Source organism: Hippoglossus stenolepis, chromosome 16 (assembly GCF_022539355.2).
Source record: "Hippoglossus stenolepis isolate QCI-W04-F060 chromosome 16, HSTE1.2, whole genome shotgun sequence".
Lineage (NCBI taxonomy): Eukaryota > Metazoa > Chordata > Actinopteri > Pleuronectiformes > Pleuronectidae > Hippoglossus > Hippoglossus stenolepis.
Window position 1 is genome coordinate 7,153,073 of NC_061498.1, and position 26,134 is coordinate 7,179,206.

Sequence of the window (26,134 nt, forward strand, 5' to 3'; positions counted from 1 at the left end):
GAAATACTTCATGTGGGAAAAACAGATCAAAGTTGATATAATAAAGTAAAAAAATACACTTAGTTTTAATGTATCCACATTTTTTTATTCTATTGAGTAGTTCAGTTACCCTTTTTAAAAAGATGGATGATCTTTATATCGGTATCTTTTGTGTGTGTGAATAAATGGGCTTTCATCATCTTTGCATTAGTTTTATAGAATCTGCAGACATGTGCAAGCAAGACGACAACAAACGTTCACACATTTGAAAGTAATGACGTATGCCCCTTTTTAATTCAGAGTATTGCTGCTGGTGGTCATTTATTAACAATATCAACACTGTTGCCACAGGGAGGCGCTGAGAATACAAGAATCATACCTGATACATCTCAGACAGTCACGTCCAACAGCTTTTTTCTATTGCTGAATATGTGTACATGTGTAATATATCTTGAAATGGGAAACACTGGAAGACTAAATTGAATTATTTTGCACACAAACGACAGCTGTGTGAGAAACGATCATCAGGTTCTCGTTGGCATTCTTAAAACAGTAAAAAGCAAAACATGCAGCCTTGAGATGAAACAGCTGAGCGGAAGGTTTGAATGTCGCCATATGCAAAATACTCCCGTTGTAGACCTACAGGGGGCGACAGAACCGCCACGTGAAAACATTACAGGTCACTGCATGGAAAATACACATTTGCAGTTGCTTCAAGGTGAAAACCCACCAGACGTATATGTTGGCTTTAAAAGGCCTGACAATCTCTAGCAGTAATATAAAACACAAAGCTGAGCAAAGTTTTTAAATCATTTCTTTCCTTATCATCTTGGCCCTCCATCCACAGTAAGCCGGCATTTTGTTGTGTCTAACCCTAAATGGATATTTGAAGATGAACAAAAAGGTGAATAAATCTACAAAATGAACAGAGGCAAGCAAAAATGGCAAAAATGATCCAAACATACTTTCATCCGAGGCAAAACAAAGACACATAACCTGTTGTATGCAGTCTTCACAGTCTTCAAAGTAAAACCTCTTAATTCCTGATTTCTACTCTTCATGCATCAAACAACTCATGGCTTTGCATCTTGGAGAATACTTCCACATCAGCACACAGTTAAGGTCTTGCATGTCACCAGTAGAGGGCAGACTGACGCTCCCCTGGAGGTGAAGGGTGTTCCTGCTCTTTTATCATCTATCTCTAGTGTTTTTTAATCATTATTATTCATCCCACATGCACAAATCAACATTGTAGAATTGTGTTCGTACTCAGTAAACCTGTTTCACTCGTACAAAGTAGATTCAAAAAAACATTTTTACACCAAGCAAGCCTCACTAGAGGAAACTGAAAAACAAAATCACAACAATGAGCAAACAAATGAGCTTTAAAAAGGATTTCCGTGATTTATTACCTTACCAAATACACAAGGTGATTAGAGTTCTAATAGCTCTGTGCATTTCAGTAAATTTACGACTGAGATATGAAGGTTAGGGCTTTATAATGACTTAGTTTTCTTAAGAAGATAATAAAATATATATGAGACGGATGTATTGGCGTTTCAAGGCTTCCGTTGTTTATGATGGCAAATGTAAATGTATGTAGAGGTTTTAAAAAGCTGTGTGTACCTGACATGATGGGATCATCAGTCTTATCCCTTCCCTCGGGAGCAAAACACTAGAACGTCTGCTCGGTTCACATTTTTATTAAAAAGCAAGGGGTGTTTGGTGCTGGGGAGATGAAAAATGAAAACAAAAATAAAACTTAACAGCATAGATCCTGGCTCAAAGTTCGGGGTTGTCCTCTTCGTCCTGTCTTCTTGATTCTCTCCAGGTTGAGACTTTCTGCTATGAACTCTCACTGCGTCTAAAATACAAACGGTTGAAACCATGGACAGATCAGCTTCTTACTACATGTTGCAAATTGTATGACTTAAAAAAAATTTAAATCTCAGATGACACTAAAGACACATGATGAAAACCTTGCGGCAGCCTCAGTACCAACCTGTCCTTGCTGGGGAGGGGCTGGCTGCCCAGGAGCCTGTCCTGTCGGTCCATAGTACGCAGCCTGCTGCCTGTAGTACTCGGCCCAGGCTGCGCTATAGTCCGGCTGACCTCCCGTTGTGGATGCCGCTGCCCCTGCTGCTCCCGGAGCTGCGGCTGCAGACCCAGGTACGGAGCCTCCTGTCTGGGCTGGAGGTGACACACAAAGGAGACAGGACCCAGCTCATACTAAGTTTGTCACGCAGAACTAAAAGTAACCACCAACAGTTTCTGCAGAAAACAAACTGACCTCCATCTTCCTCTAATTGCTGATGATAAAGTGTTAAAGGTATTTAAGTAAGAGAGTTAATTGTTGCAAAGACACAGAGCAGGATACTTAGGAACATGAACCCAAATATACCAGACTCATTTAATAAATGTGTCATAATCAAGGAATGTAATATTAGTATTTCTTTAATCAATCTAAAATTTGGGCTGTACCTTAAATTGATTAAACATCAATTCAAATTTGATTTAGTTCATCCCCTTGATGATATTTAAGTGCTCATTAAAATGCTATAAATGGCCACAAATACAAAAGGTAAAAAATATCTTTAATTAGCTTGTTAACAGCGAGAAAGTTACAGGCGATCTTCTTTTTCTCTCACCCATCTTCTTGTAGTACTCCTCCCAGGCCTTGGTGTAGTCCGGCTGCCCCCCCGGCGTCTGTGCGGGCTGGGTCTGGTCGCCTGATGTATGGTCTCCTCCAGTTGGGTTTGCGGGGTACTGGGTCGGCACAGCCCCCGACGGCTGCTGGTAGTACTGAGCGTAGTAAGCCGCCCAGGCTGCGTTAGGGTCATTAGCTGCTGCCTTGCCTAGAAAAGACGCAGGGTGGAGGGGGTGAGGTCCTCATAGGGTGAGGGTGAGCCCCTGCTACTGGCCTGGAGACCGGGCTTGGAGACCAGGGGGAAAACAGAGACAGGGTTAGCCAGAACTGCTTTAAGTACAGAAACTGCATCTCAACACATCATTTCCATCAGTGCTCTTGTGTACCTTTCTCAGATTTCGAAAAAAGATTACTCATCAGAAAGGACTAGGAGGGTTCAGAGAAATGACCTGGGATGAAAATACTGTATTGGGGTTGATAAGTTTAATGTGCTAAGATGGGTAAAAGTAAATGTTAATCCCAGGAAAATCAGGAGAGGCAGTTAATTCAAAGGGGACTCACTGGGGTCGTGGGGAGCCTGGGGCTGCCACTGCTGGTAGGTGTTGCTCCAGCCCTGAGGATTGTACTGGTGAGGACCTGGAGGACCACCACTGAGGAGAAAATGTTTGATTATTATCATAGATGCTCTAAAAGGTCTGCTGCTCTTATTTTACACATAAGTTGAACTACACTTACTGTGGTGGTCCAGGGGCCCCAGGCGGTCCAGGGTTGTAGGGGTTGGGGTTGTAGGGACCCAGTGGACCAGCAGGACCTGGTCCACCTGGCCCTGGGTCCACAGGACACAAAGGACCCTGGGGGACACAACATAGTCACACATCATATGAAGATACAAGTCTATGAAAAATAATGGCATCTCGTTCCAAAAGTACACACAAAAGGATTTAAGGTATGTACTTCAATCTTTTCCTCAATGAGCTGCTTGGCGTGGTCGATCTGCTGAGGTGAGCCCCTGATGATAAACAGCTTGAAGTTGGGGTCTCCGTTGGGGGGCGGCTGTCGTGAGATTTCCACAAATGCCCCTGTCTGCTGGTTGATGGACTTGACATTCTCTCCTCCCCGGCCAATCACGAGCCCACACTTGTGGGCAGGAATAGAGAAGGTCATTTCCCCTCCTGGGGGACCCCAGCCGCCTTGTCCGCCACCTCTGCCCCTGTTGCCTGCAGGCATGCCTGGAGGACCTGGAGGACCCTGCAGATGGAGGAGAAAGCCTCATGAGTACGGCACAATATAAAAAAAGTCCAGTTAGGATTATTAGTTTGTTTTGGAGTGAGACAGTTTGTGCATGTGTGAGAGAGGGTGATCCATACCCCCTGTCCCTCCTCCCTGACCCTGATGCTCTGCAGCAGGTCGTTGATGATCTGGGCGGCATGTTCGCAGCAGTCAGGAGGCCCACTGATGTGCGCAATCTTCTCTGGACCAGTCCCATCATCTGAGAGGAAGATTTAAGTTTGCATTAGCTATATTTTTGACATTAATTAAAGATTTTAATGTGACCGTCTGTTGTGCTGAACTGATATAATGATTATCTTACTTGTTCCTAGTGGTCAAAAACGTATTCACATACTCTTGAATGCTCTTTAAAAATGTTATATCACTTAAATGTGGATTTTTTAGAAACTTAATTTCATCCATTATCACCACAGGGTCCAACCTTGTTTGAACTGTATCCGAACTCCAGCATCATTCTGGATTTTCTTGATCATCTCTCCATTGCGTCCAATGACAACACCGACGGAGTGTCGCGGCACCGGGACCTGAGTTTAAAACATAAATATTTACAGTATAAGCTTAGATTTGGTTCAATGGCAACTGATCCTATTTCCACACACACACACACACACTCACATCCATGCCACCTCCCATTCGGGAGCTGAAGTCATTCCGTTCACCGAAGCCGGCGTGGTCTCTCTCCCTCAGAATCTCCTCCACCATTTCCTGGGCTTGCTGAAAAGGATAAATATGATAATTAAATTCCATGATTAATTCCATTTTATTGGAACTTTGTAAGATTATTTAATTGTTTCACCTGGACTTTGTATGGATCTCCAATAATACGCAGGGGTTTGTCAACATTAGGTCCCTGAGAGGCATCCTGGATCAGGATCATCTTTACTCCTGCACGCTCCTAGAGTATCACACAGACAAACTCGGTTTTATAGGCCTTTACTGATACTCCTGGATTTTGTTGTCTGACTTTATTTATAAACCTTTTTCAAAAACAAACAAACAGCCACACTGCAAAAGTGGGAACATATATGCCGAGATAATCACAGTTATCAAACATGCTAAAGCAAGAGCCATGCAATGTACCTGTAGCTGTTTGATGGTCTCTCCTCCCTTGCCAATGACAAGGCCGGCCTTGCCAGCTGGGATCATCATTTCATGAACGGTGCCATCCTGCCCATTTGTGGACTCATGATAAGAAGCAGGGGGTGTGCCCCTCCCTCGTGACACTATCTCATCCAACAGCATCCTGGCTTTCCTGGCCAGAGAAGAGTTGAGCAGTTACTCCACATCCATTTTACAACACCATGACATAAAGCTGTCAATGGGGTCATTATAGATAACCAGTTAATAATGGCAGGACAGAATGGGGCTTCAGAGCTTCAACAAAACTAACAATATGATATGTTTGAATCCTGCCTCCAAGTCTGACTAATTTTGTGATTTGCATACACAGGTTAATGGGGCCAGCTTCATTATTAGTCACCATTTGTGATGGTACAAAATAAATTGATATTGAGCCTATTTGCAAAAAATAAAAAACTTACTGTATCGAGTCCTGGGAACCAGTGAGAGAGACAGTCCTCGCTGGAAGGCCTCCACTGTCTGGACACACACAGAAACAGGACATAAGTGACACCAAAAGGAAAACTACATTTTAAATTGGAAAACTATGGATAACTGTGCAGCAAGTACCTGGAGCTATCTGAACCTTGCAACCTGACTCCTGTTGTATTTTATTGATCTGTTCACCTCCACGGCCAATAACTGTGGAGGAAGAGAAAAAAAAAAAGATACGTCCTGTTTAATGGGTCACACTCTCGACAGTGGCATCGAGCTGTGTCTTATATCACAGGGACAGAGTGGCATCAATATGGGTAAAGACAAGAGTTAAACTGCACTCACCGAGTCCCACCATGCTGTCAGGGACATTGTACTCCTCTGTGCTGGAAGCAGGTCTTCATCAGCGAGGACAAAGAGGGAACAAGAGGGGAAAAAAGGTAGGTATGACTTTTTACAATTTTATTTTGCCACAATTTAGTTTTTTCCCCCCAGTCATGACAAAAGCCGCTCATTATTTCCAAATCAACTTAAAGCTATTAGCTCTCACCTTTGTTGCGCAAGAGCAGCAAGCTGTGCACCAATAGCTGAGAGGAGACGGCAACAGAGAGAAAAATAGAGATGTTCTGGATTACGAATGTCGACAGACAAGGATAGTTGAAGTCTATATTAAATATTGTCAACAGTGAGTCAGTAAACATAGCCCAACTTCACGGGATGAACTCACATAGTGCGTTTACTGAATCCAAGTCACTTTGTGCAGCCAGTTTCTTACTCTCTGGTTCATCTGTCAAGTGAGAGAAGAGACAACATATCTGCTTTAAAAACATCTTATGCATCTAAAGACATCATCAACAAAAGAAACAAAGAGGTGATGTGGCAGTGTGGTCACTGCTACCTGCGTCCTCCAGCTGTCGTTTCGGTGCAGTGAATGGAAAGCCATCTGATGCAGCGTTGATGTTCACGGGAGGACCGGCATCTCCCCCAATCTTAGCTGCAATCTGAAGCACAGGCATAAAAGTCACCATTATCACCAGAGACACTGATATCCCTTTTCCACCAAGGAAGTTCAAGGGCCAGCTCGGAACAAAAGAACTGGATCTTGGTGAGAAAATCTGGTTCGACTATGGCACCTACACTTCGCTGGGAACAGGGATTATCATGACCATAAGATATTTTTAACTATGGATGCTAAAGAGAGGCAGTAGTGGTCCATGGAGGAAAGAAACTGTCTCCTTGTTGTGTGTTCATCAGCTGAAAAACTAGATGGAGCCTCACAGACAAAGCCTGTGTTCAGGAGAAATGGACATATAGACGTATAAAGTGATGTATACAGTGACGTAATGACGTGGCTCTATGGTGGCTCTAGCCTGTGCAAAGGCAAACTGGTTCTTAAACTCTGAACCAGCCCTAACACCGGTTCCCCTTGGTCACAAAACTACTCTGATGTGTGCGTTAACACTCATATAATGCTGTAAGGTAACTCTGGACAGGACAGCACATTAAATCACACTATACAGCCTTTATCTAGCACTAGTGTACAGCACAGTATATAACTACAATTTGTACAGTGTTCATTCAGGACATTGTAGTTGGAGACGTAACATTATTCAATTACTCTACTCTTCATATATTGTATCAGCCTCTTAGAGCGGGGCAATAAAACAATATCAATAATTATTGCAATATCACAAAGGTTCTATATAGATATAGATATAGATATATCTATATATATATATATCTCGATAAGTTAAAACAAACTGAAGAAAAATCAAAAGGAAAGGAAAAGAGAACAGGAAGTAAACATACAAAAACATGGAGGTCATGATGGAGCCTCCAGTAAATCTTGCCTTGTGTTGTCTGACCTTATGGAGGAGGACTAGATCATTTACAGATAACAACCACGTCACAGGTAGTTTATACTCGTGCCAACATTTATTGATTAGTTTAGAGAAAGCTAATAAACTTCATTAACAACGATCGTATTGGGGTTTTGTCTGTGCAGCCCACTTAACACTGCAGATTGACACAAGCCACCGTGTTTATAGCTGAGGGAGCTCGAGCAGTGACACTGTAGCCTGCGTTAGCCCTGAAGCTAACAGGTTAGCTAACCCTCCGTCCACACAGCCCATCTCATCCCTCACCTGCCGGGCCCGCTGCACCGCGTCCGCGAACGCATCTTTCTTGATGGCCGCAGATCCGTTCCCAAGAGCCGCCTGTCCGCCGAGAGGAGCCCCGGAGCCGGGCGGCGGGACCGTGTTGTACTCCGACATGTCGACCAGGCGAGGGGGCGAATGTAAACGAGACACGGGACCAGAGCTACGCAGGAGTGGGAGGGAAAGTCGAGAAATGGACGGAGACGCGAGTAGAGGTCGCTGTCACTTTATCCTTACCCCTGGAAACGCGACTCCGGACGCCATCTTTGTTGAGGGCGGAACTACGTCAGCGGATGACGGGCGCGCCGCTCCTCCGTGATTGGCGGAATCGGCCGATGCCAAAGGTCACGCGTATTTTGGCGCTCTTCGTCCACGGCGGGTTCTGGCGCGTTTTTGAAAGCGCACGTCAAGAAACACGTATTGTGGATTCCCACTCGGAACGATTCGGGTAAAACTACCTTCCAACGCCAGCGTCCACGCACCGCCGGCGCCCGACATGTGTGGGTCAGGGTCGGGAGCTGCGGTGAAGGGAGCGTCCGGCGAACTGTAGCTAGCTCGTTGTTGTTGTTCGCCCTGGAAGTTTGCGTGGAGCCTCACAATGAACGTGTCCTCCGTTAGTGGCTGAGACTAGGAGACACTTCTCTGGATCGTCGGTGAGTGTTTCCCTCTCCCTGTCTGCGAGTGTCGGGAACAATGTGTCCCGCTGCCCGCTGCCCCCGAGTGATACTACACTTTTAGATGTGCTGCTTATGAGCATGTTCATATTACACAGTTTACTTCACAGGACTGTAAGTACATGAATATACGTTTCTGCTCTGCACCGTTGTCCTCTTCTGTTTGCACGTAGTAGTTACTCTGTAGTCTGTTTTTGTTTTACTGTATGTCTATTTGTGTAAGTGCAAATAACACCGGAGTGAGATTCCTAGTATGGGAACACACAGAGGGCAAATAAAGCTGATTCTGCATCATGTTTACAGTGACTGATGAGTAAAGTGTTTTTATAAAATTGTAAATTAACAGAAAGAAACACTTCTAAAACACTATATACACCACTCGTTTGCAATAATGTATTTTTTTTTTTACGTCGTTTTATCTCAATATGTGCAATATCCCATAACACCATTTTTGTGTAGTATTAGTTTTTCTGTCTCGTGTAACTTGCTTATTTTAATATAATTTCTATTAGGCACTGGTTCTGTATTACTCTGCATTTACAATACACTTTATACTCTTATTTTTATGTTTCCCTTTTATTTTTAGACTTAATATTCTATTGTTATCCATGTTTTCTATTTTTATTAAACATCGTGCTACTGTAATCTTGGAGCAAGCTGGCACAAGAATTTCCTTCAGGATTTTGTAAAGTCTTCTCTTATGTTTAGGTGATAACTAGCACTTGCAAGGGTATTGCCTTCGTTATCACGTCATGCCTATTTTCATGGCACTTTAGCCTGTGTTGATTATTACAAACAGGGAAGTAAGGGACGTGACAGTCTAATTACTGACAGGTAGAGAGTGGACAGACTGATTAGGAAGGCCAGCTTGGTCCTAGGATACCTCCTTGACCCAGTGGAGGTGGTGGCTATGCTGTGACCTGCTGCTATGTGCATAACAATGTTTCTTTTGCTTTAGATCTCTTCAAATTATGGCTGGTGTTGTGGCTATGGCATCTGTCATTGAGGATTTTGACACGCAGGTATCTTTATGATGATTATTGTAAAGCTGGTGTGTTGCATATCATTTTTCTTCATTCACATGCATGCTCATGTTTGATTAACTCTGTCACCCCTATTACAGCCTTGCAAGAAATCCCGCAAAGATGGTGGCAGTCCGGTTGTTAAGACGATCACAAACTATTTCTCTCCTGTGGCCAAGCCTGCGGAGAAACCCTTCTCTCCTCCTCGGTCAAACAACATCATGGACTACTTTAGCAGGAGACCTCCGTCCTCCAAAGAAAAGACCAGCCCGTCGGAACAGTCTAAAGAGAACTGTCAGACATCTCAGTCTACCGAAAAACACACCGGCTCAGAGGCAGCAGTGAAACAGCCATCTCAGAAACGGGGTAGAAAGGCCATCAAGGCTGCTAGAAGACTTGTGGAGGCTGAAAATGTTTGCTCGACAGGGGAGGTGGACTGCGTGAGTATAGATGAACCAGAGCAGTGCAAAGACTCAGCAGCGGAGGTGACCAGTAGCTGTGGGATGCTTGGTAGTGATACAGCAGCTCTGTTGGCCCAGCTTAGTGCCGAGGCTTCTGACAGTGCTGGGACATCAGAGAGGAGCGTCACTGTTAAACAGACTGAAAAAGATGAACATCATGACAATGGTTCCCAGTGTGGCAACAAACTTAAACCAGAGCTGAAGAGCATTCCCTCATCTCCACTTGTACCTTTGAGAGATAAGGCAAAACAGGTTAAAATTGGTGCGCGGAATTCCAAGAAGAAGCATCAACAGGAGGCAAAGCAACCAGAACCGGAGGAGAAAGAGGCAGAGACCTCTCTGTGTGAGGTTAACATGGAGATTAATGAAGATCAGGCCTTACAGTCAAGACACAGCACGGTCACAATATCCTTTGAGGATTTTGTGCGAAGTCAGAGTCAGGACAAAGATGGAGAGTGCAAAGACCAGGAAAGTGAAATCACAACATATGCAGAGGAAATGAACAATGATCAGTCGAAAAACGTGGGGTCTGGGGAGCCATTACTCCAAATCTCACCCCGAACTTTAACCATCCAGGCTCAGGTGCATGCAGTCTCACCCAAACAGGAAGCAGTCAAGGCTGTTGGAAAGTTAGCTTCTATCTTTAGCAAGAGAAAGGGGCCAGTGAGCCCTGCAGAAGCAGTATCATCTCCGACAGAAGCTGAACACCAACTTCCATCTACCTTGCTGAGTGTCAAAAGGAAATCCAATGTGGTTCTTCAAGAGGAGGACCTAGAGCTGGCTGTGCTTGAGAGTGAATCCACGCCAAAGTGCACCGTGGTGGAGAGGAAGCAGTTCATGGCTGCCTTCAAACAGCCCAGCCTGGAAGGGTCCAAACCCAAACCAGTGAAGAGTCAGGGCAAGCAGAAGCAACCTGGAGAGAAGAATTCAGATGCTGCAGCAGACAAAGTTGCTGAGGAAGACAGCATCATCCCTCTCACTGTTGAGCAAGTCCCTGCTGACTCTCAGGAAAACAGTGTACCTAAAAAGAAACCAGCAAGAAAAGGCAGGAAGAAAGCTAAGGACGAAAATGAGGCTGTCACCACCTCAATTACTGTGGCTGCTGCTCCTCTTCCTCCTGTGGAAGAAGAGGTGGTCATGATCGGTGATGATAAAGAAGAGGAGCCCGCCATCCCACCTGTGAGGAGGTCCAGAAGAGAGGCTTTGGTCAAGCAAGAAACCAAATCCACTCCGACATCTCCTGTAAGAAAAACCAGAAAACAAAACAAGTCAAAGGATGCTGCTGGTTCTGCTGCTCCACCTGACTGCCCTGCGCAGATGTCCACCCCAAAGACACGGAAGTCCAAGCACGGAGTCTTTGTAGCAGAGATGGTGTGTGAGCCTGACACGCAAGAAAGTCCAATCAGGTAACACATGCTCATAGTTGTGATTTAATGCAACAGTGCGTGCTTTTGAAATCATTATGGAGGTTAGGAAGGTTATAATGTTTAGATTGCACCAAAACTGTGTTAGTAGTTGTTAATTCAACAGTATGATGCAGTTTGTGGTGGGATTGAATTGTTCTGTGTTGAACAAAGAGCTGTTTGTTTTATTTAACCTAACGTCATCAGTATAAACAAAAATATTTATGTATATAGCACCTCTCAAAACAAAGTTACAAAGTGCTTTGCAAACAAAAACACAGAAATAAATAACAATAAAATCGCAACCATAAAAGAATAAAAACATTAAATGTGTGACAGAAATGGAAGCATGACCACACATTGAAATTATTATAAACTAGAATTTAGTAAAATAAGGGAATGTGCTAGAAAATGTGTACGAAACCTGGCAGTGTTACACAGCACAATTCAACAGCAGCACAAAAATCCTCCTTTTTAAAATGACCATCTAAACACCTCTAAAACAAAAACCAAAGCTTAGAACATGAAGGTAGGTTTATTTATTATTAGACTGCTGTGGCCATAGCTATGTGTACCTAATTAACTGGCAAATGGAAATATCTTTTTAATGTTGCTTATGATTTTGTTGTGGTGAATAAATGTTTCTTTCTTTTTTCACAAGGATTAAATTTACTAGGATCCATAGAAATCTTTCCCTGTCAAAGGCTGAAAGTGGAAGTGGCATTAACACGTCTGTGGCTACTAAAGTGAGTATAATGTTGTTGTTTTTTTATGAATTAGACAAATTCTCAATGTAATGAACTTGGCCAGGAACATTTTTAACATTGTCATAACTGTAGTCAGGATTTATAATAATAATTATAATCTTTTATCTTTTTCAGACATCAAAAAAAAGGAAGCAGGCAAAGAAGTTGGTGGAGAAAGCCAAAGTGATACAGCAGAGTAAGAAAAGTGCAGTCAGGCGTTCATCGAGAAATGAGGCGTCCTTCAAGAAGAGTTACTGTGAAAATGAGGTACAGTAAAAGAAGGGAAATTTCATTTCTCAGTTGTAGTTTTTTAGTGATATAGTTTTGAAATTAGGTTGTATTAGTGGTGTGAATATCTGCTCAAGCAGGCAGTGCTGGGGTCTGACTCCTCTGGCTTTTGTTAATAAGCACAGGAGACTTTTCTTGCCCTGTCATCTTCCTGACGAGCATTACCTTTTCTTCACTTGTCTCGATAACATTAGGTGTTAATTCTTTTTGTATCCACTAATTGGTTTTCTGAAAGGCTTGTGATGTGATTTGTTTTGTCAGGATTCTATCATCTGCCTGGGGGAGGAGAAGACTGCCACTCAGGTGGCACTAGAAAAGAATAAAGCCCGGAAACGTTTGCGAAGTCTAAATGATGTTCTTGGCAAAGCCACACCAGCTGGCAAAGAGACCAAGGCTGTCCCAGGTAGTTCTCCCACCCGAAATCACAAGCTATTATTTTATATTCTGTAATCTGCAGAAATATCATTTAATGGTGCTGTGTTTTCTCTCATAGCCTGTAAAGGGGCCTCACTGGGCCAAGAGAAGAGTTCTCGGAAGGTGTCCGGAGTGATTTCAATCTTTGATGAGGGCAGCCGAGAGGGCTCTGAAAACTCCCAGGACGATGAGCAATTCAGGGCTCGAAGAGAGTTTTTGAAGAGTGGTCTCCCAGAGTCCTTCAGGAAGCAGATAGCCAAGACCGTTGCCACTAAAGAGGCATACTCCGTCTCCTGCTCCTCCTTCCAGCCAGTCATACACATGAAGCAACCACCAGACGGTAGGTGGTTCCGTTTTATTACTTGTTACTCGAGTAACTACAAGTGTTAATAACACTCATCTTCATGATTGTGTTTATTTAAGTGTGTTTCTTAGCTCTGAATGTCTGTTTGTATTTACAGATTGCCCTCTTTGGAATCTACCGTGGCCTGAATCTCCATTACTGTCTCAACTGAAACCGCTTCGGAGCCGAACATCCTCCTTTCCATCTGTTAGTGGCTCCTTGAGTTTGAAGACTGAACCAGCTCGTAGAGACTTGTGTGAAAGGGTATGTTGACATGACTGTGGTGATCTGATTCTCTTAGCAGGTAAAATTCTACTTGCAAACACAATTAATGCTCCTTTCCCTCCAGTATGTTATTTAATTTCTGTGAATTTTGTGGATTTGCATTGTTCGTATATTTTAATCATTTCCCCAATGTTGATGAGCAGATGTTCAGCAGTGGATATTTTACAGCAGATGTATCAAATATTTTTTTTTAACTGTTCAGGGTTCGGGCTGGAGACCTGAGATCTCTGAAAGTGTTCGTCAGCTTCTCATCGAGGAGGTCAGGACCTGTAACCCTGCCTTCCCTATTCAGATGTTCATCAGTCGCTTCCTGAAGAGACGCACTGAATACCAGCAGCTTAGCTCTGCCTCAGGTCAGTGGAATGACCAGTAGATCATCTGAACGTAGATGTGTTGCAGTTAATTCTAAGCTGCAGTTAATCTCTGATTCTGTAAATCATTTTGACTGTATCCAGTATTCAACTTCTGGACCAGAAGGAGAGTTGCATGAGCATTCTCATTTTTAGCTACAAGGAAGTTAAATACTATTCAAACTTTCCTCAAAGCATTATTATTGGAGCTGCATTTAAGTTTACTATGAATTTAGAATAAACTATTGCTAAAATAAAGACCAATTGGGGCATAAAATTAAAATTAAGTTAGGTGACCAATGTTTTTTACCTACTAGAAACGGCACCAACAGTAGGAGGCAAGAGGAAGAGGATGGATGACGAAGGGGAGAACACAGTGAAGGTTGCTAAGAAGCAGCGGGGTAACCATTCAGAAGAGAGCATTTCCACGTCTGAGCCAGAGCCAACAAAAAGAGGAGGCCGCTCGAGACGGGTGCAGAGATCCAAGCAGGAGAAGGAGGCAAAAGAGAAAGCCAGGCCCTCTAACACAGCTGCTCCCATCTTGTCCGAGGACGACTCTGTGATTGTGCTGGATGACGACACTGTGGAAAACGGTGAGGCAGCAAAAAGACAGTTCCTAATTCAGTTAAGAAACCGACATAATGACAGTAAAGTAACCGAGAAGATATCTAATCAAACAGGGAATGAGAAGAGAGTTAAATGACAGCCAGTTGTCAGAAAACTCCTGGATATGTCCAACAAATATCTCACGACAAAGCAAGTTTACATCCAAGAGTGAAAATATTAAAATGCCCAGACCGACACCAGTGGACCATGAAATGTTTGCTGATGGTTTTCAATGTTCCTCCAGTTTCGATTTGTTAAAAATGTGTTATTACTGAACTTAATGATAGTGTAGTTAGACCTACTAGACTGGTGCGATGACCTTCTTACGGGAGGTGATTTGTACCTTCATTGTTAAGGTGTTTGTTCGTTATATTCATTCAACTGGCTTCTGTAAACTCCACTGGCTGTTTTGTCATGTTCGATGTTGGAATCTCAGAAACTCAGTGTAGTTTGTTTTACAGATGTGGTGAAGGAGGAAGTGTTGTGGACCGACAAATATCAGCCCCAGCACTCCAGTGACATCATAGGCAACACTGCCTCAGTGAGGAGGCTGCACAGGTGAGGAACTACAGTAAAGCTGCTTTAACTGCATAAAAACTATGGCTGCTGTATTTGTTTTAAACTGACTAACCCTTAGATGATATCTAAAGATGGACAGCACGTCTCTACTTACTCCTACTATTCAGAAATGAAGCTAAAATGTTCTGGTTTCGAAGGGTGCCATATTGCGCGTTTGGAGCCAAAGTTTTCGCAGTAGCAATCGCGATAGCAAGGTCCCACTGATACACTTGCTTGCTTGAAGAATATGTGAGCTAATGCTTCATGTTTCCCTTTTTTCTATTTGTACAGTTGGCTAAAGGAATGGAAACTCCGTGCAGACCGAGATGAGAGAAAAAAGCAGAAAGACAAGAAACAAGAGGAAGGAAACAACGGTGGGACATTCTAAAAATGCTCATCTTATTTTCTCTTCATAACTTTGAGCTTGGTGTAAATTTATTTTGACCGCATCATGGACTTTTGTGTTCAGACTGGGACTGTGGAGAGGAGGACTCGCAGGATGCAGAGGACATGTGTAATTCAATGCTGATCACAGGACCCACCGGAATAGGAAAGACTGCTGCCGTCTATGCATGTGCCCAGGAGCTGGGCTTCAAGGTACAAACGCCTCACAAGTGTTTTGAGCAACACATTTGTTTTGTGGATCGTCACTAAACTGAGAACTTTACTCTGGTCTCTCAAGGTATTTGAGGTGAACGCTTCGTCTCAGCGGAGCGGCCGACTTATTCTGTCCCAGCTGAGGGAGGCCACTCAGTCACACCAGGTGGACAGCCAGGGGGTCAACGCCCACAAACCCACCTACTTCAACAGCTGCGGCACAAGCAGCAGCGCTGGCAGGCCTGGATCCTCTCCTAGTTAGTACACAGCTGACAGAAGTAGCACTGTTTCCATTTAAAGATCTGATACTGTATATGCAGGCTTTAGTTGTTAGATTTGCACAAGCTGAACTGTTCAAAACTTATTTTTCCTTCTTCATCCTTCAGGAAAGATTAACTCTCCTCGCAGGGTGGTTTCCTCTCCCAGGAAACATCCCCAGTCGCCAAGAGGTGCCAAAAAAGGTGCTCTGGCTCCCACCTCTTTAGCCAACTTCTTCAAAATGGGTCGACCCACCAACAAGGAGCAACTAAGCATTAAGAAGAATGAACAAACAGGTACATGCACTCTCATTGTCTGAAATGTTTTATTTTATCATGATGATGCCTTTCGTGAAAATGTAAGCACTATAATAGTAAGTAATTTGCGATTGTTTGTCTCTTTACCCCATCTTTTCATGTAGCTGCTTCCAAGAAAGTTGGGAAAACAAGTAATGAGGATGCAAATAAGCATAAAGACCTCACAGTGAAGTCCCCAGCAGCTACGACCCCTAAAGACAACAGTGAAGAACAGAGCAAGAAGACGGCCACCTCGCTCATCCTGTTTGAAGAGGTGGATGTTATTTTCGATGAAGACTCTGGGTTTCTAGCTGCCATCAAGACATTCATGACCACCACCAAGAGGCCAGTCATCCTCACTACCAGTGGTGAGTAGTAGGAGCACGGACAAAGACTTGTTTTACCTCGTGTTGTCCGTTTTTTGAGTTTCAATCAAGTTTTATATTTTCCCTAGATCCTGCTTTCAGCGCCATGTTCGATGGCTACTTTGAAGAGATCCACTTTAAAACGCCGTCAGTGGTGAGTAAAGGAAATTTAAGTCTGACTCTTAGTTTCACTGTGCGGTTCTATGGTGTCGCTTGAATTTGTGATGGTAAAAACTGTCCTCCTCTCCCTCTGGTGCAGTTAAATGTGAGCAGCTACCTGCAGCTGTTGTGTCTGGCTGAAGACATGAGAACAGACCTGTCAGACATCAGCTCCCTGCTCAGGCTCAATGGCTGTGACATCCGGCAGAGTTTACTGCAGCTGCAGTTCTGGACTCGCAGTGCAGGGGGTCGCCACGTAACCAACAATGGTGAGCAGATGAGCTGGGAAAATGTTGATGATGATATTTACTTTATCCTGGTTCTGCTTTGTAAATACTACTTCAAATATATAAGCTCTTAAGTCGAGACTTATAATTAGTGGGGTGACATTGCATTTACTTTGATGGAATATGTCAGCTGTTATACTGTATAATTAATTATAATTTTCCGTGCCTCATGTTGTATTTTAAAACAAAGTGCAGCACTAACTATTTAATTTCATGGGATTTTTTAATTTCTCCCTCGCTCACTTTCAAAGCTGGACTGAAGCCGGAGACGGACGGAGAGGCAACAGAGACGTCTGTCCCGGCCGCTCTCCCTCCCTGTGACACTGGCTGCACTGAGAGCAGACTGGGCCTCCTGAATATTGAACCTGAGAGAGACATCTGGGAGCTGCTCAAGGTGAACTCTTCACAGCACATAACAAGGGCAATGACTTCTTCTAGGTTTCTTTAATATAGTCTAAATTCATGTTGATTCATATTGTACTTGATGTAAGATATTGATCGGGTATCTGCTGTCAACAGAGCCAGAGTCTGGAGGAGGCGGTCTGCTGGGAGCTGCTGATGGACTGCAGGCGACGAGGCGTCGATCTACTTTATTCCAACATGGAGAAACTCTTACCTCTACCACTCACACAGTTGACTGCACCAATCCGCAAGCCAGAGAAATCTGTTTCTGAATCACAAGACCATCCTTCTGTTGATCCCAAAAAGCAGCCGTCATCCACCTGCCTGCCGTCCGACACGCTGCTATCTCATGCCAGGTTACTGCACGTGGCAGACTCCGGTGATTGCTCGGATGATGGCAGTCCAATTAAAGTTTCCAACAGAATGAAGAAGAACAAGAGGAGGCACTGTGTGCCTGGCCAAGATGGACTGGACTCGGACTCGGACTCAGAAGAAAGTTTTCTGTCATTGTCCAAGCCGCAGGGGGATCCTCAGGCAAAGGAGGAAGTTAAAGAGAGGTTAGTTTCAGTAATGGTGAAAAGGAAGCAGCTGACTTCTGAAGAGCGTATGAAAAGTCTCCCAGTCTCACAGTGTCTAGCCTCAATAGCTGACTTTTTAGACAACATGTCCTACTTGGACTCCTCCCTGCATGTCCATCCAGAAGGAGGAGACAATCACAGAAGAATGACACCAGTCGGTGCAGTGGTTAAAGACGGGATGACGGATGAGTCGAGGGTCGAGACTGACAGAGGGAGCTGGGAGACGGGAGAGCGCGTCTTGGAGATCCAGGCTGCCGTGGAGGCGCTGAGCTTCCACAGGTGTCGGTGTTCAGCTGCAGAGGCCTGGGACAAAGCCCAACAGCTGGAAGGAGAGCTTGGACATGAGGCTGCAGGAGAACTCACCCTCCCTGTGGCCCCTCATCGTGAAGGTTACAGCTTCTCTCAGGAGGGTCCCTGCCAACCACAGTGAGTCTTACTACAATCTCTTTTATGTTAAGCCTCATTTAAACTTCAATACAATGTAAACATTCGCAGAATTGACCCCAAAAACACAGAATCCTAAGCCAGTTCAAAGAAAGCCAACATGTATGGATGTGTTCCAGGCTGGTCCAGGTGAGGAGAGAAGTGATGGAGGGTCTGATGCTGAAAGGAGTGGTTGGTACTCTGGGAAACAGACCAGCGGCTGCTCTGGACTATTTGCCAGTGCTACGCACCATCTGCAGATCAGAGCAGCTGAAGGAGAAGGGCAAAGTTAAACGGAGGTGAGAATTGGTGAAACAGTGCACAGAATATGAATTAAATGAGAAGCACGATGGATCATTTGTGTCTCCAAAATTGATATCCTATTAACAAAAGTGAACGAGAAAAGTATCAGGCTACGAGTGATGATACCCGATCTGAGCTGGGTCCGGCTGGGTTCGGATAAAACATTTGAAATGATATTTGGTTCGGTTAAACAGACGAATACGATTAGATGTAGGTTTTGTTTTGACACCAAGCGAATAACCGACAGGCTGCAAATAAATGGGTATGCATCCACAGACACAAAGCTCTGAGCTGTGTTTTTCCTTTTGTCTTCCCTCCAGGTTTCTGCACTACCTTGATGCAATCCACCTTGGTCTTGACAAAACCACACTACAGCGCCTCGCTGAAGACTTCCCCTGAACCACAGAGAAGCCCTTGAGATCATAGACACTCTCTTTTATGGTCCATAGGATGTTGCTCTCAGACGCTAACACGGAATGTGTTTACAGAAAGTGTGGTGGCATCGGGAGCACAGGGACGGACACTTGGGCAACTTTAATCAGTGTTGCCCTTTGTTTCATGCTCCCTACTTCAGAGAAATATGAGGTGGTCAGACGTGTGTGTACACTAAACACTGTCTGGAGGCGTTTCCACACAGTTTCCTCTAAGATGGAAATGACTGAATCACTGAAGTCAAGTGCACAGCTAAAGTGTTGACTGATTCTTATGGTGATTTTGAAGAAATATTTTGTAATATTAAGGGGTGGTGGATTGTGTGTGATGGATTTTTGTACAGTAGTAACTTTTAGCCTCATTTATGAATTGGCTTTGCACTTTGCAAAGTGTTTTTTATCAAGTAGAAATTGCTTTTGGGGAGCAAGTGTTAATATTTGTAACAGATTAACATGTAAAATAGAAATTTCCTCTGGTTTTGTAAAGGCTGTGTATAAATAGTCTCCACACAACGTACTGTTGATGCACTTAAGATTTTGTTTCTATTCACATTCATAAAAAGCAGCTTTTTTACACAAGATTCTGCCTTATTTCACACTTTCACACATCACAGTCAATTATTTCTTATTTTTTCAGTTTTAACTGTACACAAACACAATGGGTTTTAGTTGTGATCAAATAAAGGATTATCACAACAGAAAATGACAGGCCTCATTATTAATTTTCAGCAAGTAACATTGTCCATAGACATGTGTCTATCCTCTTCCGGAGGTGGTGAATGAATTTGCATACATGGTTTGTATCGTGTGTAGTTATCACTTCTGAAATGTGCGCAGTGGCAGGACTGGTTTTTCAGGTTCCTTTCATATCCTCTCATGGATGAAGTTCAAAGAGCACTTAGCGCATGAACCGGTTGATTTAATAGAACAAGGACAACCTCAGTGATTAAAGCTCAACTTTCTGTTTCTGTCAGTGCAGCTGGACTCGCTCCAGAGGAGGAAGGAGAAGGGAGGTTTGCTCTGTGTTGTAACAACCAAAGCGTCTCTGGCAAGTTCCACTTTTCGTCTTGACTGCTTTTTTTTTCCTTTGTGTGAAGCTATGTGACCACCATGCTCAGTTTAGACCGAGGGATTTATCATTGTGAGAGAAGAAATCCTGGATTTGTAGCGACATGGCAAACAGAGAGCAAAACAAAAAGATCTTACTGGAGCTGGTGAAGCTGCCGGACAACAGCATGTGTGCGGACTGCGGCGCGTCAGGTAAGAAATGTGTCATCTAACAGTGTGCTGCTCATTAACGTGGCAAAGAAAGATTCCATTATGTCATTTAGATCACACATTTTATTTTATCTCTGGTTCCTACAGTGATTATCTTTGAAGATAGTAACCTCCAGATAATCAGATTAAATTTCTCTTCTGTGACTGATTCATTTTTAATAATGGACTTGAGGTTAGAATTGTGTATATATCAGTCTCCAGAGGTGAAGGTAAAAGAAGGGCAACAATAAAATGGAATAAAAAATAGTAAAATTACATATATATTGGTTTATGGTTTACATCTGTGGTTCATCTTGTCACTGACTTATTTTCTCCTGCTTTGTGCGACACAGTGAATGTTCATTCTTCATTTTCTAATTCCTGATTTCCCTTTTGGATCATACATGTTAACAATCAGGCTAAAAAGATCAGTGTGTATGAAGGACTAGGACATTAGAATGTTAAAGAGGCTCTGACTTTTACTCCAAAGCTTTCCCCACTGGCTTGTTACTCATATCCTTGTGAGTTTTAAACTGTCTGAGCTACTTTGTTCAGAGCTGTTGAGTCTTAGTGGCTCAACAGACACTGTTTTACTATATTCATCTTGTTCTCTACATTTGTGGATGTGGACCTGACAGAAAAACATTTTCTACTGTATCTGTATCAGCCCTAAATACCGTTAACCCTAGCTAAATGTTTCCATGGTATTAGAACCTGAAATATTAGATAGATTTTCTTCTTAGGCCAACAAACAATATTTTTAATGAAACCCACACAAAACTAAAGTTGGTAAACTATAAAAACATTTTCCGTGTATAATAAGTGTTATGAGGGGCCACACCCAGACTCTGCTTTTATGTATGGAATCACAAACCCAAAAGATTTGGACTCTAACAAACAAAGTTCTGTAGTAAGTATTAAGTAAAGTACAATGGACCTCAAAACTGCACATGAGTACTACAGTGTAATAAATACGTGATCGTTGAATTTGAATCCCTTGTCTTCTGCACACCTCAGATCCAGACTGGGGGCCCTACAAGCTGGGTGTGTTTGTGTGTCTGAACTGCTCTGACGTCCACCGCAGCCTGTCCAGCCACGTGAAATCTATCAAGCTGGACTTCTGGGATGATGAGCTGGTGGAGGTATACCGGCTGCTTTTTCCTCCCTGTTATTACTGCTATGACAGCACAGCAATTCTTCAGGTGCGAGGCTCAACTGGAGATGTGTAATGTGTATGTGTGTGTCTTCTTGGGACCTGGGAAGTTCATGAAATCCAACGGCAATGCCAGCGCCCAGGCCTTGTATGAGAAAGCTGTTCCACCGTACTACTATCGGCCCAGGGAAAATGACTCTGTGTAAGTAATTTCCAGGATGTTAAAATTCTTCAGAAAACCGTCTTTGTGATTACGTGATGTCTCCGTGATTAATTATTTGGTTGTGTGACGTTCATGACCAGTCACAGTCTGCTGATGGGGCAATCCCACAAGGAAATAGACCTGATGTCTGACTGTAGACATAGAATATGTCTGAATTTCGACATCAAAGCTCAATGTGTTTGTTCCTCATCTTGGAATAGTTTCATGTTTGTTCTTGAAACCGCAGGGTCCTGAGAGAGCAGTGGATCCTGGCCAAATACAAAAGGTTGGAATTCAAAGGGGAAACGAAGTATCCACCAATTCCATACACAACAGGTGATGTGTTCACTGTTTTCTTTTTTTTTAACACACGTGTTTACTGCAGATCGTAAATCTTTATCAGTCTGTTTGGTTAAAAAATAAGAACAATGTGGTTCCTCATATGCACAACTGTGGAGGAAAAGCCTGTTCTTTGCATAGTGAAGTGTGAGGGGTTATTACTCTTTACAAAATCTCTGAATATATGAATTTTGGAATGAGACGTGTTTGCAAGGATGCGCCTGTGACTCAGTTGTGCTGGACTGATACCAGGTTTCTATGAAGGGTGGCTGTGGAAGAAAGGAAAAGAGAACACACAGTTTTTGAAGAGGAAGTTCGTCCTGTCAGAGAGACAATTCACGCTGACTTACTACAACAAGGAAAACGTGAGTTCCCTGCAGCTCGGGCACAGTTGAACTGCACCATGTGACACAACCACCAGTGGTTCTCTTTTTGCCACGATTGAAACTGTTATTACTTTAAGATTTGTAGTGAAACTTAAAGCGCTTCCCTCCAATGTTTTAACTTCATTGCTTCTCCAAACCAGCGACAGCCAGTGGACGGAGGCATTATGTTATCGGGTTGTCCAATGTCTCATGAACAAAATAGCTCAAGAAGGCCTTGAGGGAATTTCATCCAATTTGGTACAAACGTTATGTTAAACTCAAGGATGAACAGATTCGATGTTGATGGTCAAAGGTAAAGGTCAATGTGTCCTTGACCCTGTGAACACAATATCTCAAGAACGCCTCAAGAGAATCCTTTCCAATTTTTTTGCAAATGCTCACAGATAAACTGATTAGATTTGTATGGTTGAAGGTAGAGGGTCAAGTTATGTAGATCTCACAAAACAGTTTTCATTTTCACTTTTAACTGATCAGATTTCACTGGTCAAAGGTCACAGTCACCTCATGTTATTGGTTGGCGGAGGCATACAACCTCAGAACCGTTATTCTAGTTCTCTTAAAAAAACAAAAATTACACTGTTAGTTAATCACTGTTGCATTTTTATGCTCCACTAAGACCAAAACTGAAAAAACTCACCTAATTTAATGGCGATCCAACAGTTGGATACGTGTTACCAACGAACTGATTGTCTGTATATTTGTGGTCCAGGAGTCCAAAGGCCCTAAAGCTGTGATCTCCATCAAGGACCTGAACGCCACTTTTCAGCCGGAGAAGATTGGTCATCCTCACGGGCTGCAGCTCACCTACCAAGACGCCGATCACACCAGGAACCTCTATGTCTATCACGAGAGTCCTGAGGTGGGACTGCACGATTGTCCAAACCTGCTGGTTACATGACAGTAGCCAGCAGGTTTTATAGCATAAGTCATACTGTGGCAATAGGGCTTTGGAGAAACACTCTATTCTTTTATTTTCTTTTAGGAAATAGTCACATGGTACAACGCCATTCGTGCTGCTCGCTATGCATATCTGAAAACAGCATATCCGACTGGAAGCGATGAAGAAGTAAGAATCAGTTGTGTTTCAGCCGATCCTGGATGTGCATGCTCTTTAAATACTTGAAAATAATTTATTCATAGCCATTGTATACATTTTTTTGTTTTTACTATTCGACAGCAGTTAGAACAGAAACTTGCCTGTTTTTGCTTTTATGTTTTGAAGCCTTACACAAGTGTTTTTCCTTTACATCTCTTTTCCAGCTGATACCAAAGATAACAAGAAACTACCTCAAAGAGGGGTACATGGAAAAGACGGGGCCGCTAGTAGGTTACTTGTTTATGACACCCATGTGTGTCTAAGTCGTGCATTTGAATGTGTGTTTCTGTTCCTCCTACACACATATACACACACTCCCATTCCAGTCCTTCTATCTTAGTGAGGACACTCCTTGGCATAATACATTCCCTAGCCCCTGACCCAAACCTTGAGTAAGTTTCCTTCTCTGACCAGAAAAGAGACAAAACCAGGTCTGTTCAGATTCCTGGCAAAACTTTTTCTTCTCTGCGTGCGTTTGACCAGGCCTGAAGAAGACCCCCCACTTTTGCGGTGATCAGTGATGTTTTTGCGGGGGGTGGACCACCAGGGGAGGGAGCATCCAGGCGGGAGGACAGTGCACCTCCTGTGTGCTTCCAAACGAGACGTGTCTAATTCCCTTACCCTAAACCTATTTCTAACCTGAACCCTTAGAGCAAGTCTTAACTTTCAAACCGGCCAAAATGTCCTCACTTTCACAAAATGTCCTCACTCTGTAAGTTCTATGCTCAAGATGGTTCTCACAAAGATATAAGCACAACTACACACACACACAAATTCTTGTCTTTCTCTAGTTGTGATGACACTCATTGACACAATGCATTTTCTAGTCCCTTACCCTAACTTTAACCATTACAACAAAACACCTAATCCTGTCCATAACCTAAACTTTATTCTAATCCTAGATCCAACATCAAGTCTTAACCCTAAAACAACTTCACACCTTTAGAAAGACAAGTTCAGACACACACACACACACACAATCACACTTGTTACAAGTTGAGAATTGGAGCTTAGTTAGAAAATGTTTAAGTATTATCATTTATTGATATCCAATTTTTCACAATTAATTCTGTTTTCAACAGCAGAAGGAGCCTTTCAAAAAGAGGTGGTTTATTTTGGACTCTCAAAACAGGAAATTGTTCTACTTCAAAGGCCAGCTGGTGAGGACAAAACCTCTTCTCAATCCAGCTGTAACGATGGCTGTCGAGCACCGTGACCGACGTTCTGCTTGAGTGTTCATGTTCTCATCGCTGTCAATGTAGGACGCAGAGGAGTTGGGGGTCATTTTCATCGGCACAGAGAGCAACGGTTACTCTGTGAAGGCGTGCATCCCGAAGAATGCTCGGGGAAACAAGTGGAAGTGTGGCGTGATGGTGGAGACCCCCGAGCGACAGTTTGTCTTCATGTGCGAGCAGGAGAGGGAGCAGAGAGAGTGGCTGGATGCTCTCAGACAGGTCGTGTCCAGGCCCATGGCACCACAGGATTATGCCAGTAAGAGAGGCTACGTACACAAGCACATATACAGCATTTCCTTGCACTTAATAAAGTCATCATGCTCAACCACACAACCACTGCACCGTATGTGTGTCCTCAATCTAATGCTCTGCTGTCTCATTCCAGTTGAAGCCAACCTCCATTATTAACAATGATCTGAAGAGACGTGTGTCCACAGGACGACGGCGAGACGACTGCAGTGACTGAGCCACTGCAGCACAGCAGATGAACCTGCTGACAGCACGGACTCTCATCTCTGTCTTAAAGTAAAACATCATGAACCGTGGCCGACTGTGCCACAGTTTGGATTAACCTCCATTTACTCACTTCAACTGACACTGGACCAGATGCTAATGGACTGATGGACTCCAGAAAGCACTGTCTCAATATGTAAAATCCACTCATGACCAAATATACACTCCTGTCTTTGAAAGACTGTCAGGGCCAAGCATGTGGGAAAAAATGAGAAGAGGAACAATTATTTTTCATTTTGCATTTGAAGAGAAGAACTGACAAAAATGCTCTTCCTCACCTGTCACTAGATTATAGTAACAGAATATATGTTACCATCCCTGCATGATATTATGCTATTTCATATGATCATCCTTGTTTTTTTTTTATATTTTAAATTTCCTGAGGAAAAAGCATATATTGTTGGTGGTGAACATGTTTCATGACGTTATTATTCCCAAACGAAATAAAAGGCATTTTTTAGAATAAAATAATGTGTGTGGTTTGATTCATAGACTACATGTAAGTTAAGAGCCTGTTTGATGGAATTGGGTTTCCAGTTTTCTGTATTCAGAGTTTTCTCATTTGTAACAAGTGTTTTCCAAATGCACACAAACAGCATTTGAACATTTAATCAGAATAATGTCTCTGCTCACCCAAACCGGTTGAGGCAGATGGCTGCCCACATTGAGTCTGGTTCTACAGGTTCCTTCCACTTAATGAGGGAGTGCTCGCTCATTGTGAGAACTGTTGGGCATCTCTATAATTTCTAAGGTCTCGACCTTACTATGCAAAGTGCCTTGAGACAACAGATATTATGAGTTGGCGCCATACAAATTGAATTGAATTGGAAAACAGTCTATAGAAAATAGAATCTGTATTTTTCATCGACCCACATGATACGATCTAAAGTCACATGTATGAATCATTATATTCTGTCTGTCTGTCTGTCTGTTTGTCTGTCTGTCTGTCTGTCTGTCTGTATGTATGCCTGCCTGCCTGCCTGACTGCCTGTCTGTCTGTCTGTCAAATATTTTAGTTGCAGTTCCACTTCTCGGCGCCAGGGAGCAGCGTAACGCGTTGCTAAATGTCGGCTGAGGA

The 26,134-nt window shown here is 43.2% G+C and overlaps 3 protein-coding genes across 7 annotated transcripts; 2 read left to right on the forward strand and 1 right to left on the reverse strand.

The window, feature by feature from the left end:
• Positions 1-254: 254 nt before the first annotated feature.
• LOC118123044 (far upstream element-binding protein 2) lies at positions 255-7,897 on the reverse strand. 3 transcript variants are annotated; one of them, XM_035180118.2, is made up of 18 exons: positions 7,615-7,897; positions 6,369-6,471; positions 6,198-6,257; positions 6,021-6,057; positions 5,816-5,868; positions 5,606-5,677; positions 5,458-5,515; positions 4,997-5,168; positions 4,713-4,811; positions 4,532-4,630; positions 4,338-4,440; positions 3,994-4,115; positions 3,581-3,874; positions 3,362-3,477; positions 3,188-3,276; positions 2,628-2,834; positions 1,982-2,169; positions 255-1,843 (listed from the first exon to the last, which is right to left on the reverse strand). In XM_035180118.2, exons 1-18 carry the CDS (start codon positions 7,741-7,743, stop codon positions 1,835-1,837), a joined length of 2,010 nt encoding a protein of 669 aa, XP_035036009.1. In that variant the 5' UTR covers positions 7,744-7,897; the 3' UTR covers positions 255-1,834. The 3 variants fall into 3 exon arrangements, with proteins under 3 accessions (XP_035036009.1, XP_035036011.1, XP_035036010.1); XM_035180120.1 differs by lacking the exons at positions 255-1,843; positions 1,982-2,169 and having other exon boundaries at positions 2,691-2,912; XM_035180119.1 differs by lacking the exons at positions 255-1,843; positions 1,982-2,169 and having other exon boundaries at positions 2,691-2,921.
• A 124-nt stretch (positions 7,898-8,021) lies between these two features.
• On the forward strand, positions 8,022-19,578 carry atad5a (ATPase family AAA domain containing 5a). Its single transcript, XM_035180108.2, has 22 exons — positions 8,022-8,279; positions 9,259-9,322; positions 9,424-11,189; positions 11,848-11,932; positions 12,068-12,199; positions 12,482-12,623; positions 12,714-12,974; positions 13,096-13,241; positions 13,465-13,615; positions 13,930-14,205; positions 14,680-14,776; positions 15,068-15,150; positions 15,246-15,373; positions 15,459-15,630; positions 15,760-15,927; positions 16,053-16,295; positions 16,382-16,446; positions 16,552-16,720; positions 16,990-17,132; positions 17,258-18,144; positions 18,282-18,440; positions 18,765-19,578. The coding sequence occupies exons 2-22, from the start codon at positions 9,272-9,274 to the stop codon at positions 18,841-18,843; spliced, it is 5,403 nt and encodes a 1,800-aa protein (XP_035035999.1). The 5' UTR covers positions 8,022-8,279; positions 9,259-9,271; the 3' UTR covers positions 18,844-19,578.
• A 110-nt stretch (positions 19,579-19,688) lies between these two features.
• On the forward strand, positions 19,689-25,524 carry adap2 (ArfGAP with dual PH domains 2). 3 transcript variants are annotated; one of them, XM_035179622.2, is made up of 11 exons: positions 19,689-20,135; positions 21,150-21,274; positions 21,396-21,487; positions 21,735-21,823; positions 22,079-22,191; positions 22,922-23,071; positions 23,195-23,278; positions 23,473-23,535; positions 24,394-24,468; positions 24,571-24,799; positions 24,929-25,524. In XM_035179622.2, the coding sequence occupies exons 1-11, from the start codon at positions 20,048-20,050 to the stop codon at positions 24,949-24,951; spliced, it is 1,131 nt and encodes a 376-aa protein (XP_035035513.2). In that variant the 5' UTR covers positions 19,689-20,047; the 3' UTR covers positions 24,952-25,524. The 3 variants fall into 3 exon arrangements, with proteins under 3 accessions (XP_035035513.2, XP_035035514.2, XP_035035512.2); XM_035179623.2 differs by having other exon boundaries at positions 22,091-22,191; positions 24,391-24,468; XM_035179621.2 differs by having other exon boundaries at positions 19,690-20,135; positions 24,391-24,468.
• The last annotated feature ends 610 nt before the right edge of the window (positions 25,525-26,134 follow it).

Excerpts from the sequence above, each read along its gene's own strand:
- adap2 (XM_035179621.2), top strand. The coding sequence starts at position 20,048 with ATGGCAAACAGAGAGCAAAACAAAAAGATCTTACTGGAGCTGGTGAAG. Across the intron at positions 21,824-22,078 it reads ACCAATTCCATACACAACAG|GTTTCTATGAAGGGTGGCTG; the intron begins GTGATGTGTTCA and ends GACTGATACCAG. Across the intron at positions 22,192-22,921 it reads CTTACTACAACAAGGAAAAC|GAGTCCAAAGGCCCTAAAGC; the intron begins GTGAGTTCCCTG and ends TTTGTGGTCCAG.
- LOC118123044 (XM_035180118.2), bottom strand. The coding sequence starts at position 7,743 with ATGTCGGAGTACAACACGGTCCCGCCGCCCGGCTCCGGGGCTCCTCTC. Across the intron at positions 6,472-7,614 it reads CGGTGCAGCGGGCCCGGCAG|ATTGCAGCTAAGATTGGGGG; the intron begins GTGAGGGATGAG and ends CCTGTGCTTCAG. Across the intron at positions 6,058-6,197 it reads GGATTCAGTAAACGCACTAT|CTATTGGTGCACAGCTTGCT; the intron begins GTGAGTTCATCC and ends GTCTCCTCTCAG.
- atad5a (XM_035180108.2), top strand. The coding sequence starts at position 9,272 with ATGGCTGGTGTTGTGGCTATGGCATCTGTCATTGAGGATTTTGACACG. Across the intron at positions 13,242-13,464 it reads GTAGAGACTTGTGTGAAAGG|GGTTCGGGCTGGAGACCTGA; the intron begins GTATGTTGACAT and ends TTAACTGTTCAG. Across the intron at positions 15,631-15,759 it reads CAGGCCTGGATCCTCTCCTA|GAAAGATTAACTCTCCTCGC; the intron begins GTTAGTACACAG and ends TTCATCCTTCAG.